The sequence below is a fragment of the Antechinus flavipes genome, chromosome 2, assembly GCF_016432865.1.
Source record: "Antechinus flavipes isolate AdamAnt ecotype Samford, QLD, Australia chromosome 2, AdamAnt_v2, whole genome shotgun sequence".
Lineage (NCBI taxonomy): Eukaryota > Metazoa > Chordata > Mammalia > Dasyuromorphia > Dasyuridae > Antechinus > Antechinus flavipes.
The window spans coordinates 344,129,485-344,147,516 of record NC_067399.1 but is presented as its reverse complement, the minus strand read 5'-3'; the positions used below and the strand labels follow the sequence as shown (position 1 = coordinate 344,147,516).

Genomic DNA, 18,032 nt, shown 5'->3' with positions numbered 1-18,032 from the left:
CGGGAACACTTACCGCTGCCACGTCTGGGCCGCGACGGCGTCGCCGGGGCGCGGTAGAAAAGCTAGGAGGGGAAGCCGGAGCTGAAGCGGAAGCCGGATGCGGATTTGGCGCCTCGCAATCGGGTGAGCTGCTGAGCGGAGCCGGTGTGCGGAACGTGGTTATGCTGGAAGGGGCAAGGCCGATTTGGGTCGGGGCTGATTCGCTGTTCGCTCGGCAAGGGTAGGTGTAGGAAAGAGGTTGGATGAGTGCCCTAGAAGCGGCTTTAAGACTGTGTGGCCTCTTCTTACTCATCGCCGAGACTCTGGGGTTGGTGGAAGAACCCTTAAGGGGCCGGGCGCGGACGTGGCTATGAAAGCTAAGCCGAGGCTATTCGCTCCCTCAGGGTCTTTGTCGAACGTTAACGATAAACTATCCCGGTTCCCATTAAACTGGAACTTCCACGGACTCCAGTCGGAGCTGAGAAGAGGAAGGGGTCCGGACCGTGGTTTCCTGACCAAGTCCTGACCTGACTTCGCTGCTCATTGATAGGGCAATACCCTATGCTCCGAAGGGCGGATATTTGTACTCTTTTCCCCTTAACACTTGGCAGGAGAATTAAAGTATACTTTTCTGTGGGACGACCTTAGAAAGCCACTAGTCAGTTATTAACCCTGAGCTATGCAGCCTTTCTGGTTCAGATTGGGTCAACTCTGGACCACTTTGCATCTGGCCGGAGGGCTAAGTAAGGGTGGTGGTGAAGGGAAAACGTGAGGTAGAGTACTCTTTGTTCATTTTCATTGGCTATTGAAACCATCCTGGAAACAATCCTGGAAACCCACCAACCGGTGCCTTTTTTTCCCCTTGAAAATCTTCTGTTAGGAAGGAGCAGTATTTTCTAAGATATTTTAAAAAGCAAATTGAAAAGAAAAAAAGGGCAATAATCAGATAAAAGCAGAAAAGAAAAAAGAATAAGCAAAATCTTTAAAGAAAAAACGAGGAGGGAATTCAGAGTGAAGGAAAAAAAGCCAAAGCAGATAGAGCTACTTAAAAAAAATTTAACATAATGTAACCAAAGAGATGGTGCTGTTTATAGAAACTATACTATTTAGAAACAAAATGAAAAAAAAAAACAAAACCAAAAAAACATCCTTTACAAACAGTAATGCAGTAAAAATAGTTTTGGGATTAAAAAGATACATAATCAAATGAAGCCTTAACAATGGAATTTTTAATAATAGAAATAATTATGTGAAGGAAAATTTTGATGAATGAAAATACCACAATATCCTGTGATGCAGCCAATAAATAATAACATAACAGAAAAAGAGAGAATTAATGGACAATTATAAGAAACTAGAAAGCCAACAAATAAGCATAAAAAAATACAAAAGACGTATTAAAATTAGAAAAATATAAACTAGAAATAAAAAAATCATAAGGTTGACTTTTTAGAAGCTGATTCTTTGAAAAGATTAGCTAAAGTTTTATCAGTTTAATCAATCTGACTAAAAAGAAAACAACCTCCCCCCAAAAAAACCCCAAAAAGTAAAAAAGAAAACAAAATCACACAGGATAGCAAGTAGCAAGATGAAACAAAATTAGAAGACACAAAAAGTATTTAGAACTTATTGCCCACAGTTATATGCTAACAAAACTGGAGGTGATAAAGGGCCACTGGAGTTTATGGAGTGGGGGTGTGTGTGTGTGTGTGTGTGTGTGTGTGTGTGTGTGTGTGAGAGAGAGAGAGAGAGAGAGAAGGAAGGAGGAAGGGAGGAGGAAATGAAAAAGGGAGAGAGGGGGAGAATGTGCTTAAAAACCTATGGTTTAGGATAATCACTTCATTGGTTAAATAGAGAATGGATTGGTACGGGGGAAGATTTGGGGAAGCAGACCCATAAACAGACTTTTAATAAACTAGGTGTGAGATGATGAGAGCCTGCACTGTAGGAATGTCAATGTCAAAGGAGTTTTTGAGAGATGTAAAATTGACAGGCTTTAGTAATAGATTGGATAATGGAATATGAGAAATGATGAGATAAGGAAAACTATTAAGTTGCAATCCTGAGGGACTGGGAGGATGACGTTGTCCTGTAAAGTAATAGGGATTGTAGTAGGGGGATAGAGTTTTGGGAGAAAGATAAATTGTTTTGTATGTTTGGAATTCAAGCTGTCATCTAGTTAACTGGACATCCAATTTGAAGTGTCTGAAAGATAGAGATGCACGATTGGAGGGTAGAATAGGTAGATTTGAAATTATCATTGTAAATGGATCTATGGAGTTATTGAGATCACCAAGTAAGATAGTATATATAGGGAAGAAGGGAGAACCCTATGGGATATCTATAGGCAAATCTATATCAGATAGGAGAATTGGAAGACAGTAGTGATCCAAAATAGGAGAGTAATTGTCAGTGTCAGACTGCAAAGAAGTTGAAATGAAATTGAAATGAGGTTGGCAACTAAGAGTTCATTGGTAACTTTAGAGAGGTATTGAATGATTTAATCAGAAGCTGTATTAAGCTATAGTAAGAAAAGAGTGACAAGAAAGGGGAAGCATCTATAGATGGTTTTTTTAGGGAGTTTTGCCATAAAGGTTAGAAGAAGATTTACAGTATGGTAGCAGAGAGGTTTTTTGAGAATGGAGGAAAAATGGACATTTTTTGTAGGCAGTAGGAAAAGAGCCAGTAGACTGGAAGAAGCTGATGTGATAAAGATAACGGGAGGAGATAATATGAAATGGGATCATGTTACAAAACATGTAAGTGGCAGAGGATAGAGAGGGTATTTATAGTGAATGGTTCTAATATATATTTTTTTGAAATACGAAGCAAAATTCTCAGTTGAGTGGGAGAAGGGAATGGGAACCATGCCCGGGAGATTTGAAAAAAATTGCAAATATTTGGAAAAGCCTTTGTGAAGACTGGAATAGTGAAGGAGATATAATAGGCTAGCCTAGGGAGCAGTAAAGGCTTAGGTGAGGTGGCTTTTCCAAATCTCTTCATCTCTCTTCAAATGCTGCATAACTAATATACCTCTGGCTCTCATAGCTGAGGACTTTGCTTCATACTTTACTCAAAAAATTGAGGCAATTCATCTGAGAGCTCTCTCTTTCTCCTCTCATCTTATATTTCTCAAATGCCTTTACTTGTCTATCAGTAGAAGTGGATCTACTCCTTGCCAAGGCAAACTTCTCTGCCTGCACAAGTGATCTCATTCCATTTTTTCTCTTTCACTAGAATGTCACCATCACTCCTCTTGTATCTTAATTCTCTTCTGTTTTACTAGCTGCTTTCTTAATGCTTATAAATATGCTCCTCATCTGCCCCATCATCAAAGCCCCCAGCTTCTATTTCTGCTGTTTGTCCTCTGCCTTTTCTGCCTTTTGCAGCTAGACTCGAGATGAATTTACTTCCTCTTCCCCCACTTTATTAAATGTCTACAGTTGGCCTTCTAAACTCCTCATTCAACTGAAATCATTTCAGTGAAACTGCTCTCTCAAAATATACCAGTAATCTCTTAAAATAGCCAAATTTAATGATTGTTTAATCCTTAATTTTTTTTTGAACTCTATAGTTTTTGATGCTATTATTCACCTCAGTACTCTCTTTTCTGTCTGTAGCTTATCTGTATGTATTTGTTTACATGTGGTTTTCTGTCTTTTTTTTTAATCCAAACTAATTTATTGACAATTCAAAATGTGACATATTTACAAAGAACACAGCACAATTTCCAAAATAATTTAACATTTGTCATAGATTTATAAAAGTATTGATAAATATTAGGAGACCCTGACAATTATCAACCACAAGAACATTTTCTTATACTAATTGTCAGAGTAGTCCCAAAATGGAGCTAAACTTCTGCCTTCACCAAATGTCAAAATGCCAATACTGAAATATACTAAAATGAATGTATAAAGTAAAAGTTGTACCAAAGAATGTTAAATTCAGGTCTAGAAGGAAAACTTTTCCACAGGTATGCTTTCAGAAATTTAAAAAATAATAATTATTTTTGATACATCAGTTAAACAATTTTAACTTACTTTAAAATTTCAATTGTGTAAGTTTTCATAGGTTATTTCCCAAGAGACACGTAGTACAATACATAAAGCTGGCCTGAGTACTAGGAAAACCTGGGTTCAAATCTCACATCTCACATATTCTGACTGGTGGCCGCTTAACACTTCAGAGTCCATAAGACTATAAATTGGAGAACAGTTGTTGATCTGCTTTGGTAGAGGGACTAGGAACTCTCTATACCAATGAACTCACAAGAGACTGTCTTTTTGTATCACCAGAGATTAGCATACTGCCTGTCATACAATAGGTGTTTATTAAATATTGATTTGATTGATGTTTGTGTAGCCAATCTCAACATGGATGAAGTTGCAATAAAGGAGACTAAGGGACATTCAAACAGAAAGGAGACCCAAGAAGCAGGCTTCAAAGGGAAATGTCAGAAGAATAAGTAGTAAGCACTTATATCGCAGACAGCTTTCCAAGTTTAGCCAAGAAAAGAAGGCAAGATATAGAACAATAGCTGGTATGAGTCATGGGATTTAGCAAGATTTACCAAGGATGTGGGAAAACTTGACCATATTTGTAGCTAGCTGGAAAAGATAGATATTAAATTTTGAGAGTCAATGGATACTAATAATGTGTTGGAAGGGGATTGAGGGAAGATGTGGAGGGGCTGATCTTAAAAGACTGACATCAAAAACTAGAACAAAGGAGAGGAACTAGGGGACATTATCAGAGGAACCGAAAGGTCTTAGCAAGTAGCCTCAGTTTTCTTTTTTGTTAAGATATGAAGATCCTCAGAAGAGAGGAATATTGGCAGAGAGTGGGATAAAAGGATTGAAAATAGAAAATAGAAAAGGTTGAAAACAGCTGTTGTGGGATAGAGAGCAGTTAAGGTGTGTGATAGGATTGTTTTGTAGAGGCAGCCTATTTGAGATTACCATAAATTTATAGTATTCCTGGTCACTATGATTTCACTATTTCTTCCATTTCTATTTATCAGTTTCTGAGGAAAAGCAAAGGAGAAAGACGTTTGGCAAGGCATGATTGGTGTGAAAGAACAGGGAAATGAATCTCTTGATTACCTTGAGAAGAGAAAAATGTAGAATTGAATTGATTCATTGAAGATTGAGAGGGCAGCAAGCAGTGCTGGGATAGTACTGATAGTGGGATTGGGCAGAGTTTGGGGCTAGGGGTTTGTTTTTTTCTCGATACACTGATAATATCCGAATATGAAAGACTTTGAAATATCATAAACCAACTCGTAAGTAGATCTTGTCTTTAGATATTTGTAACCTCAACACATTTCTTCTACATAAAACTAATAACAAAATCATTATGGTATAGTTGATACTATTGGACTCGGAGTCAGGAAAACCTACACTTTTAACCCTCTTCAGATATTAACTGTAAAACCCTGAGCAAGTTACTTCACCTTTCTTTGTTAATTGTATAATTGAGATATCTACAGGTTTGTTGTAATATGTTACATGTTTGTTGTGGGAATCACATAAAATAATGTGTATAAAATACTTTTGTTAACTCTAATATAAATGTAATGTAGTATTTCAAAGGTTTTATGGGTATATGTGGTGGCATGCAGGATTGAGAAACCAAAATTACTTAACTACCTTCATACCTTTTAAAAACTTAAATTTTTTTTCTGAAATAAAAGCTCTTTATATAAATTATTTCAATTTCAGCCTTCATTGCAATCATGAAACCTGATGAAACACCTATGTTTGATCCAAGTCTATTGAAAGAGGTGGACTGGAGCCAGAATACTGCAACATTTTCTCCAGCCATTTCCCCAACACACCCAGGAGATGGTTTGGTTTTGAGGCCTCTTTGTACTGCAGATCTGAACAGAGGTAGCGATTATTTTCCCATTTGTTAATCATGAATTGATTACTCATCTGTGCTAATGAAAGCCAATTAGCATTGATAAAGATGGTAAGATTTAAGGTAATTAAATTTAGATTAGTTTATTTTTGATGTATTTTTGCAACTGCATTTAAATAAGCATGTTGAAATACTGTGTTCAGCATTAAATAAATTAGATGCATAATGAAAACAATTTAAGAGAAATGGTAGAGATCCACCCTTTCTCTTCACCCTCTGTCCTCCAAATTTTCTTTTCATTTATTTATTTGTTTATTTTAACATACATTGCTTTGTGGATCATGTTGAGAGAGAAAAATCAGAGTAAAAGAGAAAAATCATGGGAGACAAGAAAAATAGAAAAAAAAGAAGTGAACATAGCATGTGTTAATTTACATTCAGTCTCTTCAGTGCTTTTTCAGGATACAGATGGCATTTTCCGTTCCAAAGTCTATTGAGATTGCTTTAGATCACTGAACAACTGAGAAGAACCAAGTCTTTCACAGTTAATCATTGCACATTCTTGCTGTTATTGTGTACAATGTATTTCTGGTTCTGCTTGTTTCACTCAGCATCAGTTTGTGTAACTCTTTCTAGACCTTTCTAAAATTAGCTTGTTCATCATTTTTTATAGAATAGTAATATTCCATTGCCTTCATATGCCACAACTTGTTCGGCCATTCCCCAATTGATGGGCATCTATTCATTTTCCACAAATTTCCCTTCTGCCAGGAGAAATACCACTTTACTTTTTGCTACTGTCTTGCCTTGAAATAGCTTATTTCTTTACTTTGTTTAAAAAAAAAAAAACACAGATCTCTTTTTAGACCATAAGAAATTGCTAAATAGACAAGGTCTTCTTTCAGTTTTTTCTCCAGTAATATTTTTTTCAGATAATCCACACTGTGGAAAAATCTTATTATAAAATGAAAATATAAATTATTTTCATTTATCAAATTGAGCAAACAGAAATATCTAAGTTGAACAAAATGGTTGTGATGAGCCTTAAAGTTCCAACTTAAAGCTAAAGAATATGATTTTTTGATGAAATCTATTACTGTGACTACAAGAATTTAAGAGATTTTTGTCCATTGAGAAAAAGCAATGTTTTTAAAGAAGTTTTTTAGTTTTGGATATATTGCCATAAATTCTGGAATAACTAAACTAATCATGTATTGTGATTATGAATGCAATCCATTTATATTTCTTAAAGTGTAGCTGTTATTTAAAAAAATAAATATTGCCAATTGGGAGATATATGACATTTAAATACATTTATAGAGGGTTTTTTGGGGGGAGGGGGAGTTGATGAGTAGTGATTATATGTAAAAACATAGACATAAGTTTTAGTTTTTTCCAAAATGCAAATATTCCAAAATGTACCTTTGCTTAAAAAAATTAATGTTATTCTATATGATATTTGATTTTCTGAATCAGGATTTTTTAAGGTACTTGGTCAGCTGACAGAAACTGGAGTGGTCAGCCCTGAGCAATTTATGAGTGAGTACACATCTGTTTTGTTATTTGAAAAGGAATAAAGAGAAGATATGCTGTCTTTATGTGGTCTTTGGTTCTATCCCATTGTGTGTCTACATTTGGCAAAACTGGGAAGATATAAATAGAAACATTGGTTAAGTATTTATTTTATGTGGCTTGCTTTAGTTTAAGGTTGAAATATAACAAAGATGATTGATATGTCTTTATCTTTTTGTCTCTTGGATTGATGCAATTCTTACCTGGGTTTGGGAAATTTCTCATGCTATATAGATAGCATAGGTTTCATTGAACATGCATATTGCCTTATCAAAAAACAAGAGGTTCTTTGTTTTAAAACATTTAAAAAAAATTATCTCCATTTGAGACTACAGTATCTACACCATCTCAATATCTTGTTCATTTTTCATAATGATTTTTTTCTCCATTAATTCAGATTTGAATCTAGATGGTAAAATAGCCTAAAATTAGTAGGCAGAATTAGTTGTTCTATGACCTACAAAAGTTATACATCTACCATATAAGGATTTTTTTGCTTTTCCTACAGGATCATTTGAGCATATGAGGAAATCAGGGGATTATTATGTTACAGTTGTGGAAGATGTCAATATAGGGCAGATTGTTGCTACAGCTACTCTGATAATAGAACATAAATTTATCCATTCATGTGCAAAGGTATGCTTCTCTTATTCCAGCCTATGAGAATAGACTTGATATTTTTTAGCAAAATAGGACAGATGGATTTAAACAATATTAGTGTTTAAAACAACTATAGAAGAGCAGTGAACTTGAGATGAGAACTGGTTTCATATCTTGATTGTGGCAGTTGTTAGTCTTGTGATTCCAGGCAATTCACTTAACCTACTTGAACTAGTTTCCTTTAGCTTTAAATAGGAGTAATACTTTTAGTTATTTAGATTTTTGTATTAAGGGTTTTTGTATTAAAAGTGCTTTGTCAATTTTAAGTGCTATAGCAATTATTAATAATTTCCATGAAATATATCTTTTTTCAATGACTTTTGCTGTAAAATTATAAATCTGTTCCTCTGGAAAAATTTTTAGTCCCTCAATATATTTAACAATTAAAGTATAGCAAGAACAGCAAGCATGGAGCAAAATCAGTTAAGTCCTAATTGAACTAAAAAAATGCAGAATTGGGAAAAGAAAAAAATCAAATCATATGCGTTAAGCAAGCATTATAATACTCAGTAAGGAATTATTGCTATACTTGTTGCTATCTTTAAAGGTAATGATAAAAAACCTCTTCTAAAAAACCTTGACAATTTTAAAAGCATTGGATTAATGGTTCCGAGGAGAGTTCCTGAGCTTAAGTAAAGCACCTGAATTCAGGAGCAGAAATGGGAACAAGATGGCACACTAAAGCTGACAGCATGTGGCTACTGGGTTCTGTGTGAGTATTAGGGAAGAGTTTTTAATAAAGTAAAATTATGACTAAATTAATTACTTTTTTAAAAAGATGAATTGGTGGTAGACAATGTCTCTTTCTATGCTTATTAAAAAATCATTTAGGTTTAGAAAGATTAAGCAATTTGCCTCAAGTCACACATGTCATAAGTAGCATAGTTGGGATTTGAACACAGGTTCTCTGATTCCAAATCCAGTCTTCTTCCCAAAACACTATACTGCTCCTCAGGAATGTCATAAAGACAAAAGAATATAAAACTGTATTCTGGTAGTGATGCTATACAAGCTTATAAATAATATACATTTCTCTTCATCTGACTCTTGCCAAAATGGTGTGTTAATAATAATTTATCAGATAAAATGTTCTTTTAAAATATTTTTTCAGAGAGGAAGAGTAGAAGATGTTGTTGTGAGTGATGAATGCAGAGGGAAGCAACTGGGAAAACTGTAAGTATTTTGCTACAGAAACAATATCTACTTTGGGTAGAATAGGTGTTGTTCATATCTGATGAGTTAAATTCTTCTCAAGACTGAGTTAGAGAGAGACGTAGATGGCACAGTTGATAAAGTGCCCACCCTGAGTCAAGAAGCCCTGAGTTCAAATATGGCTTCAGATATTTAGTAACGTTTAGTATGTATGTTTAGTAATCTTGAGCAAGTGTCATCTGTAAAATGATCTGGAAAAAAATGGCATACCATTCCATTATCCTACTAAGAAAACTCAAAATGGGGTCATGAAGAGTTGGATACCATTGAAAAGTGACTCAACAAAAAAAGACCTAAATTTGAAAATTCTTACAGAAGTTATCAGTTATATAACTGATTTATTATAAATGTTTTATTATTTAAAATAAGATAATATTTATTAAGCTAGCTTTAGAATTTTAGTATAAGGTAAAATGAGCCATACTTTTTGGTAGCAACTTCTAAGATAGGAGTAGTAAGCGACAATTTTTAGCTAGTACTTGGAAAACATCGTAATGTCACTCCATGTTATTGGAATCCTGGAAAGGCCTGGGAGTCACCATGCTACCAGTTGTTTGCCCCTAACATACAATGGAAAGGGGTTTGGGTTCAAATCCTGTCTCTGCTTTTGGCTACTTGTATGACTTTGCTAGTTCAAGAATACTCTGAGTCCCAATTCTGTAAAATGATGAAATTGAACTAGAAAGCTTTTAAGATTCCTTTCGGCTTTAAATCTGTGATATACAGTCTTAATTTTTTAAAAGATCAAAATCTGTGATTTAAGTATGTGAGATTTCTCACATAATTGTTTCCTATGTTATTAACTTTAGATTTAGAACAATTTAATCACAAATATTCTTAATAACCCATTATAGATTTATCATATCATATTTAAGTAATTAAGAGGGATAGAAGCTTACAAAGAGAAGACACTATCAAGAGAAATGAGGCAGAGAAATTGTTGCCTGAAGAAAATGGAGACATATAAAAGAAGAAACTTGTTGAGCAATTTGTTTAAAAACAGATTTAAAAATTTTTTAATTGATGACTTTTAAAGTTGTATTAATTCCCCAATATAGGGCTATACATCTTTTATAGCAGATTTTTAAAGGAAGATTAAAGAGGAATACCCTAACTTAAATTTTTAAGAGGTATACACAACATGAATACAAAAATATTGGACTTATATCTGGAGTACTTTAATTCTGGTATGGTTAGAAACACTACTAACAAAAGTATACTTAGATACATTGAAATAAACATTTGTTTAGTTTGTTAGTCAGTCTTTATGACTTCATTTGTGGTTTTCTTAGCAGAGATATCGAAGTGGTTTGTCATTTCCTCTTCTAGATGAGAAAACTGAGGCAAACAGTGACTTGCCCAAGGTCATGAAACTAGTCTTCCTAAAGTTAAAGTCTAGCCTCAGAGAGAAAATTTCCTGACTCTAGGCCTGGCACATACCACCATCTTACCTTGAGTATGGGAAGTGAGGAGCTACTCAAGTCCAAACTAATGTTTTACCTATTTTTGTTTTTTTTTTTTTTAAGCTATCTAGAATTTTACTTGCCTCACATTCTAATTATAGGTTGTTTTTTTTAAAATCAGTTTTTAAACTAGTTTTAATAGTTCAAGGATAAATATTTTGGTGTCTGGTTCATGTTAATTTGACTAAATCTAAGAGTCCTGAGTGTATATATGCTTGGTTAAACTACAAAAAGTAATTTGTTTTTAAATTTACTTTGCTTAATTTTACTTAAACATAACTTTGTCTAAAGAATTGTTTCATTAGAACTAGGAACATGAATACATATATATGCCTCTTTCTAGAATAAAGTTCTTAACACTGCTAAAATTTTTGGTTTGTTTTTGGGCAAATTTAAAATATTTGCAGCAATTAAAAAAAAATACTATCTTATTTTCCAAAAACAATCTTGTATTTTTTTGCATATGCAATAGAAATGATAATCTAAAAATCTTGCCATTGTAATTATTTTATATATGAACTTTAATCACATTTTATATTTTAATTTTGGGAAAACTCCTATGAAAGCAAAGAATTTAATTCATTTAAAAACTGCATGCTAATAAAGAGCTGCCATCAAGAATTTATTTATCTTTCAAAAAGATGTTCAAAATTACCTGTTCTTATACTTTATTCTTCTTTTTCAGGTTATTGTCAACTCTTACTCTGTTAAGTAAAAAACTGAACTGTTACAAAATTACCCTTGAATGTCTTCCACAAAATGTTGGTTTTTATAAAAAGTTTGGATATAATGTATCTGAAGAAAACTACATGTACCACAGGTTTCTAAAGTAGTGATAGCAAGAATCATTTTTAGAATGGAAGCAAGGAAATTTTTTGCAATTAGATTATTATAGAAAAATCAAAGTATTTTATTGCTACAAAACCAGTGACACCTCTCCTCCCCCCCCCCCTAAAATACTGGACAAATATTTTATTCTACAAGTTTGGCATATTATTTACTAGAAGATTAAATTGGATTGGTAGAGCATGCTGTGACATTGGACCATAAATGAATTATGAAGGAGATGACTTTTAACCAAAGGAATATATTTTTAAATTGAAAATTTTCCTGTATTTTTCTAAAGTTGGGCTTTATTTCTTTGTAGTCGAAGTATATTTACTATCTTCTTATTCAAAAAATACCGATTGTATAAGATAATATCCTGTAGTGTACAAAAGTTTTTAGATAATTAGTTTCCTTAGTTATTAACAAAAGCTTATACTGATGGGTTTAATTGCAGGCTGACTTCTTGAACACAGAACTTGGGGAGCTTGGCAAATATCAGATAAAACATTCCACTAAAGTATTTTAATTTTATTTAAACCTATTGAACATATTGGGGAGAGGGGAAATGATGAGATTGAAAGAAGTTAGCTGTGAAATACAATGTACTAATTTTATCCTACCATGTCAGAACAATTTGACTTCCACAGAATTGAGGCATCTGCATCTATATTTATCTGATACAGTAGTACTTGTTTCCCTCGATCCTGAAAAAACATCTCTCATAGCTTTTCAATTTTTACCAAACATCAAATTTCAGCTATCCTTTTTTGATGAACATTTTATGGGAAAATCACATTGCTTTTGTTTCATTCATAAAATTTGATGGGGATTTTTTCAGTGATAACAGGCACTTTTGGTTAGATGCTATTTTCTGATTTTTTTTAGTATCAAAAACCTAAAATTACTATTCACATGGATAGTATATTCTGATAGAACTATAAAGTTTTTCATGTTTTTCCTTCTAATATTTCTTGAACTTCTAGGTCCTCAGGTAATGGCTGGTGTTATTTAGATATTAGCTATTTGTAAATTAATTAAAGATCATCTTTATTCTTCATATGCTATTGTATTTGTTTTGCTTCTCTTTAATCTAAATGATTGATATCACTAGACCCATGATCCAGTAAGATCCTTGGCAATGATCCGAGAGAATCTAAATTCTAAGCTATAGATCTAGGAGGATAGATAAGCTAGTATTTATTTAGATAGAATTAGCTAGTTTTTGAAGGGTTATGTGACATAGAAGAGGATCAGATTACTCAGTTTCAAGAAGGCTACACTTCTACAAAATGTAATAGAAGTTGCAGGGGGACCAATTTGCACTTTACAGTCACCAGAAGGAAAATAGAATGCCTGAAGTGCATTCTTGTTTAGGTGTCCTGTGATCTTTTCTGACTGAGTTTCTATGACATAATTCCACTCTCCATAACCATTTGCTTAAAAAAAAACCAAACAAACATCAAAGTGGTCATTAGAATGTATATTACATTTAAAACTGAACTGAAACAAAAACATTTAAAAACTCATTCACATTTTTACACAACTGGAATATTAAACCAGTCTACCACATTGTTAGGAAAATTGAAAGTCTGAACTGTTGGGACTACAGTATCAACAGAAAATATAAAAAAACAATCATGGTATAAAGGTAGCTAATAATTTTTTTTCAGATACAATAGCACAAGTTGCCATTTTGTAATTTATATGGAATTAAATAGTTTCACACAAAAGAATTGTATTTTGTGCAGGACTAGCAGCCTCTTACATTGTAGCATTCCTATACTCAGCATTTTGTCCAAGATACATGTTAAGAGCAAAGAAGAAGCGAATTACAAACACAGGCTGTTCTTTTTGAGCTTGCTGCCTAGATTTTTAGCTGTCATGAAGAAAAAACTCCAGCGTTCAAAAACCATGAGAATTCCAGGGTCCTAGAAATTCCTCTTTTTGTACTGAAATAATAATTTTCCTTTTAGGAGTTTCAATTACTATCCATTTTTGAAAGCATAATGAATGATCCAGATAAACACAAATATGAAATTGGATATATTAATATATAGTCACTTAGGTTGGTTACCACATTTTCTTTTCAACCCAAGATTTTAGTTGTTTCAGATTTAACTTAATTGAATCACTATGAATAAAAATGTTTTAAAGTTATGAAAAAAATGTTGTAAAGTTAGAAAGAAACCTTTAAAGGAGAAAAAGGAGGAAGGAAATACTTAACATTTTCAAATGATACCTTTTGGTTCTCCTGAAGGATAAGACTTAATGTTCTACTTAAGAAGTTAATTAATGATGAGATACTAAATATCTTACTGTTAAATTCATCACTATAGTATAACCAGCAAACAGGAAAGTCCTGGCTCTCTAGTCTGAAAAAAGTATCATGGAAAAAAAAAATGACCTCATATTAAATGAAAGCAAGGAAAAATTTCGACTCCAACATTTGATACATAATCACTGGTAAAATGTTATTTCTACAATAAAGAATAGTAAAGTAGATTTTTCTGCTTCTCTGTGTATATGGTTATGTGTGACTATTATATGATTTTATTTGTCCTAAATTAGGAATTAAGTCACATTGACTGAAAAACTTTTAGAGAAAAGGCCATATGTAGTCATAAAAATTATAATGGATTATTCTTTTTAATTTTCAGTACCATAGGTCATGGCCTAGTTATTTTCATGTATTTAGATGACAATTTTTGTTTTGTTCTCACTGATATTTATAATCTATCAAAAACTGAAGCTTTCCTAAAGTTGGAAAAATGAATGGAAAATATCCCATCAGGGAAACAAAATTAAAACATTCAACAGGAAGATGTGATTTAGAAAATCAAGTAACAGAATGAAGTTTTTTTGTCTGTAGGCATTAATTTCACACTCAAGACAATGAGTCTGTGAGACACTATTTAGCTGCTACAGAAGCACTTCACTGATAGCATATAATAAAACAGTAAGGAAAAAAAGATACCTAAACAAATTACTGGGTGCATTTTAAGTAGACCTCTCTAAAATGTTGGGGAATTAATAAAATAATATAATTTTAAAATTATTAATAAAAATGTTGGAAAATAAGAATTAATACCCCAAACTCCTCAGTCTACACAAAGCATTTTTAAAAAATTACTTTTAAATACAAAATGGTTATAGAATAGAAGGTGCAGTATCAAGTATTGAAAAAATAAATAATATTAATGACTAGATGACATTGATTATGACTCATTTAAAGCAAAAGCTGTTACCTGACACCACCAATTGGATTTTGGTTAAGTCTCCAAAGAAAATCTGCAATGTAAAACTTCAAAATGGAACAGAACTAGAACTATAGATTACCCTGGACTTTTTGTAAGAGTTATATATGTTAGGAATTTAAAAGATTATATAACTCACATGACACTCACAAACTATTAATTTACTCTTTCATTCATAGAAAAGCCGAGTTGTCACAATTAAGTAGGACAACATAAAATACTGTTTTAGGTAACCTGAAATATTAAACAATTCTTGCAACATGTATAATTTACTGGCATTATTTGAGGGGCTTGGGGAGAAAGTGGGCAAAAGAAGGAGGAAATAGAAACAAAGGAATAGTTCAAAACAGATGTATAATAAACTGTATTGCATAGTGTCTTTTGTTTCTACCAGGGAAAATCCATTAAGCTCTCAAAGCACTGAGAAAAGTGATGTATGGGTTAAGTTTTGTTTTTGATATCCAATAAAAATAAAAAGGTGAAAAAAAATAATTTCTGTTTCAACATTTTAGAAAAGCAAATGCTTCCTTAAAATACTCCCAGAAACTGTTCCAAAAAGCTACAAAAGAGAAGCATCATTTTGAGAATCTCATACTCATAAAGACAACACAAAATCAGTTGGGAAGAATGTGCTCCATTTTAAACAATTTGCTTAGACTTTTTATACTTCCAGTTTAAGGTATGTAAAAATAATAACATTTTTTGTAAACATTTTCACTATTCTTCTTCTATCCAATTTGTAGGCCACTAAGCTAATTTTAGAAATAAAAGGCATATTTCTACTTTTTAGAACTTTTAAAAAATAAATAGCATGACAGTGCACACATAATCTGTATTTGGAGTAATTCTGGACAAAGGAAAAAGACTAGAGATTTTCCTAAAGAACACAGATACATCTGGCTTTTACCAAAAGAAATTCCAAAATTCATTTGAAACTTCTAATTTGATATCTCCCCCCCTCCCCCCAAAATACCAATGCATTGTATTTGACAAAAGGAAGTATTTTTTCCTCTTTTGTTAAAAGTTTTATACAGGCCAAGCAATGTTAACCAACCAATACAGGAAGCTGAACCAAGTTGAAGTATGTGATTTTGAAGCATATCAGTAGAAGTCCAAGGACAGTTTCCAAACATGAAAGGATAAACAAGGTACATAAACTGAAAATGTGGCAGATTCTTGCATTAATATTTCTGTAAGGAGTTCTACCCTAAAACTGAATTGTAAAATTATTTTTTAAAAATGTATAAACAAAACACAAAATGAATTTTGACAAACTTTTCTTTAGTAAATTGTTATAAATTACAAATAATTTTTATAAACAAGCCTCCCCAACTTGCATGTTTTAAAGTAATAACTTTATATCATACAAATAAAGAAATTTTCAAGTATGAAAAGTGCATTATTGCAATAATACTTAAGCAAGTCCAAAAATCTTGTAAAAAAAAAAAAAAAAAGAAAGAAACAATCAGTGCCATCTACTCGAGAAGTCCATCATTTTCTTAAAATGTTGCTTATTTAGCAAGTTGTAGATAAAGACATTTGGAAGCAACATGTAATTGAAAAGAAGCTATTTGTGTTTTTCTCATTTTACATTATTAATGTAGTTTCCCCTTCACATACAGGAATTCAAACACTATGTCATTGGTCTGAGGTACCATCATCCATTCTGTGCAGCTGCAACTTGCATATTTCCAAATTCCTCCTCTTCTTCATGTGTACGTTTCAGGCTGCCTGAAAGTCAGAATACACAACATAAACTGGACTTTTAAAATAGTTCACTGAGAGATTGAAAACTTGCATAGCAGACCATTTTTTTTTACAATTATTTTAATTTACTTGAGATATTTATTTTGAAGATTGTCTTTCAAAAATATTCTTAAAGCTTCTCTAATAACTGATTTAAGTCAGACCTTTCTAGTAGGAAGAAATATGGAAAGTCTTCCAGAATTTGGGGGCTTTGAGGGAAAATAACATTCAATTTAAGATTTTGTATTTTTTAGAAACATTATTTTGTCATTACTGTGATGATGTATAGTGTATACAGTATATTAGATGCTGTAATCTCTAGCATTTCAAGGACCATGAGAAATAGTTTCATAGTTGCTACTTCCAGATGAGGAATCTATTGTGTTCAAGAAATTTTCTGGGAGACAGGCATCTTTTAAAAAACATCTATTCAAATATGAGCCATTCACCTCACTGAATGAATGCTCACTAACAAAATTCAAGAGAAATTTATTTCAATAAAAGGAAAACTGCAGGGACCTAAGGAACTAAATAAAACAACTCAGGAGAGGCAGTTTCATTAGTAATTTCTCTTCCATTATATACTGATCTTGCAGTAGTTCCAGAGAATACTCCTTAAGGGTTGTGTAATAATAGAGTAGATACTGATGAACATCCTATGTTAGTTCAATGGGAAGAAAACATGAAAATAATTGACTTTGTATTCTCTGATAAAATAGAGATTAATTTTTCATAGAAAACATTCTTTTTACCAGATGGACTGTTTTTTATTTCTATTTCCTAATATTCAATTTTTTGTTGTCATGTGGTATAATTGCACCAGAAGTCAGAAGACCTGAATGCTAGAGCTGATTCTATTACTAATTATGTATACATGTTTACTCATTAAATTTTCTCATCAATAAAATGGTAATTACATATCTAGAAAGCCAGCCTTTAGGATGCAGAGTAGTTGCCCAATCTGCACTGGTAGTTTCCTTACTAAGATAAAAATCAAGGTTTAATTTCCACCTGACAAATCTCCCCAAATCCTTAAATAATTTAACCATAAACTAGTGCTATATGGAAAGAAAATAGCACAAGGAAAAAAATGTGAGAAAAATTGATTTTTTAATTGGCATGAGAACCTTCTTCACCAATGTAAATCTGCAACTTGTTCACAACTGCACACCTTGCCCACTATCCAGCATGTAACAAAGAGGCAGATTATATAGCTATCCATTTATTATATCACTTTTTTCTCAAATTACATCAAGTGAGAATAAGTCATTGGAGAATAAATTTAATAGCCTAGCAGAATGATAGGTTAGCAGATATTACTTAATTCACATTCATCATCATATTGTACCATCTATAGAACAGAAAAGTATTTTAGAAAAATTTTAATGGAATTACATCATAAGAGATTTTCAAGCGCTCTTAACTTTGGGTCCATGAATTTTTTGTGATAACTTTA

The 18,032-nt window shown here is 32.6% G+C and overlaps 2 protein-coding genes across 3 annotated transcripts in view; one reads left to right on the top strand and one right to left on the bottom strand.

Annotated features, from left to right (window-relative positions):
* Positions 1 to 31: 31 nt before the first annotated feature.
* On the top strand, positions 32 to 12,633 carry GNPNAT1 (glucosamine-phosphate N-acetyltransferase 1). Of its 2 annotated transcripts, none has more exons than XM_051977957.1 (6): positions 32 to 123; positions 5,703 to 5,870; positions 7,318 to 7,380; positions 7,922 to 8,049; positions 9,185 to 9,246; positions 11,434 to 12,633. In XM_051977957.1, exons 2-6 carry the CDS (start codon positions 5,717 to 5,719, stop codon positions 11,579 to 11,581), a joined length of 555 nt encoding a protein of 184 aa, XP_051833917.1. In that variant the 5' UTR covers positions 32 to 123; positions 5,703 to 5,716; the 3' UTR covers positions 11,582 to 12,633. The 2 variants fall into 2 exon arrangements, with proteins under 2 accessions (XP_051833917.1, XP_051833916.1); XM_051977956.1 differs by having other exon boundaries at positions 122 to 220.
* A 408-nt stretch (positions 12,634 to 13,041) lies between these two features.
* The window catches only part of STYX (serine/threonine/tyrosine interacting protein), a 50,015-nt gene continuing 45,024 nt past the window's right edge, over positions 13,042 to 18,032 (bottom strand). The window contains exon 11 of the mRNA XM_051977955.1: positions 13,042 to 16,561. Within this exon, the coding sequence (XP_051833915.1) occupies positions 16,488 to 16,561 (74 nt within the window). The 3' untranslated portion in view covers positions 13,042 to 16,487. The remainder of the gene's footprint in view (positions 16,562 to 18,032) is intronic.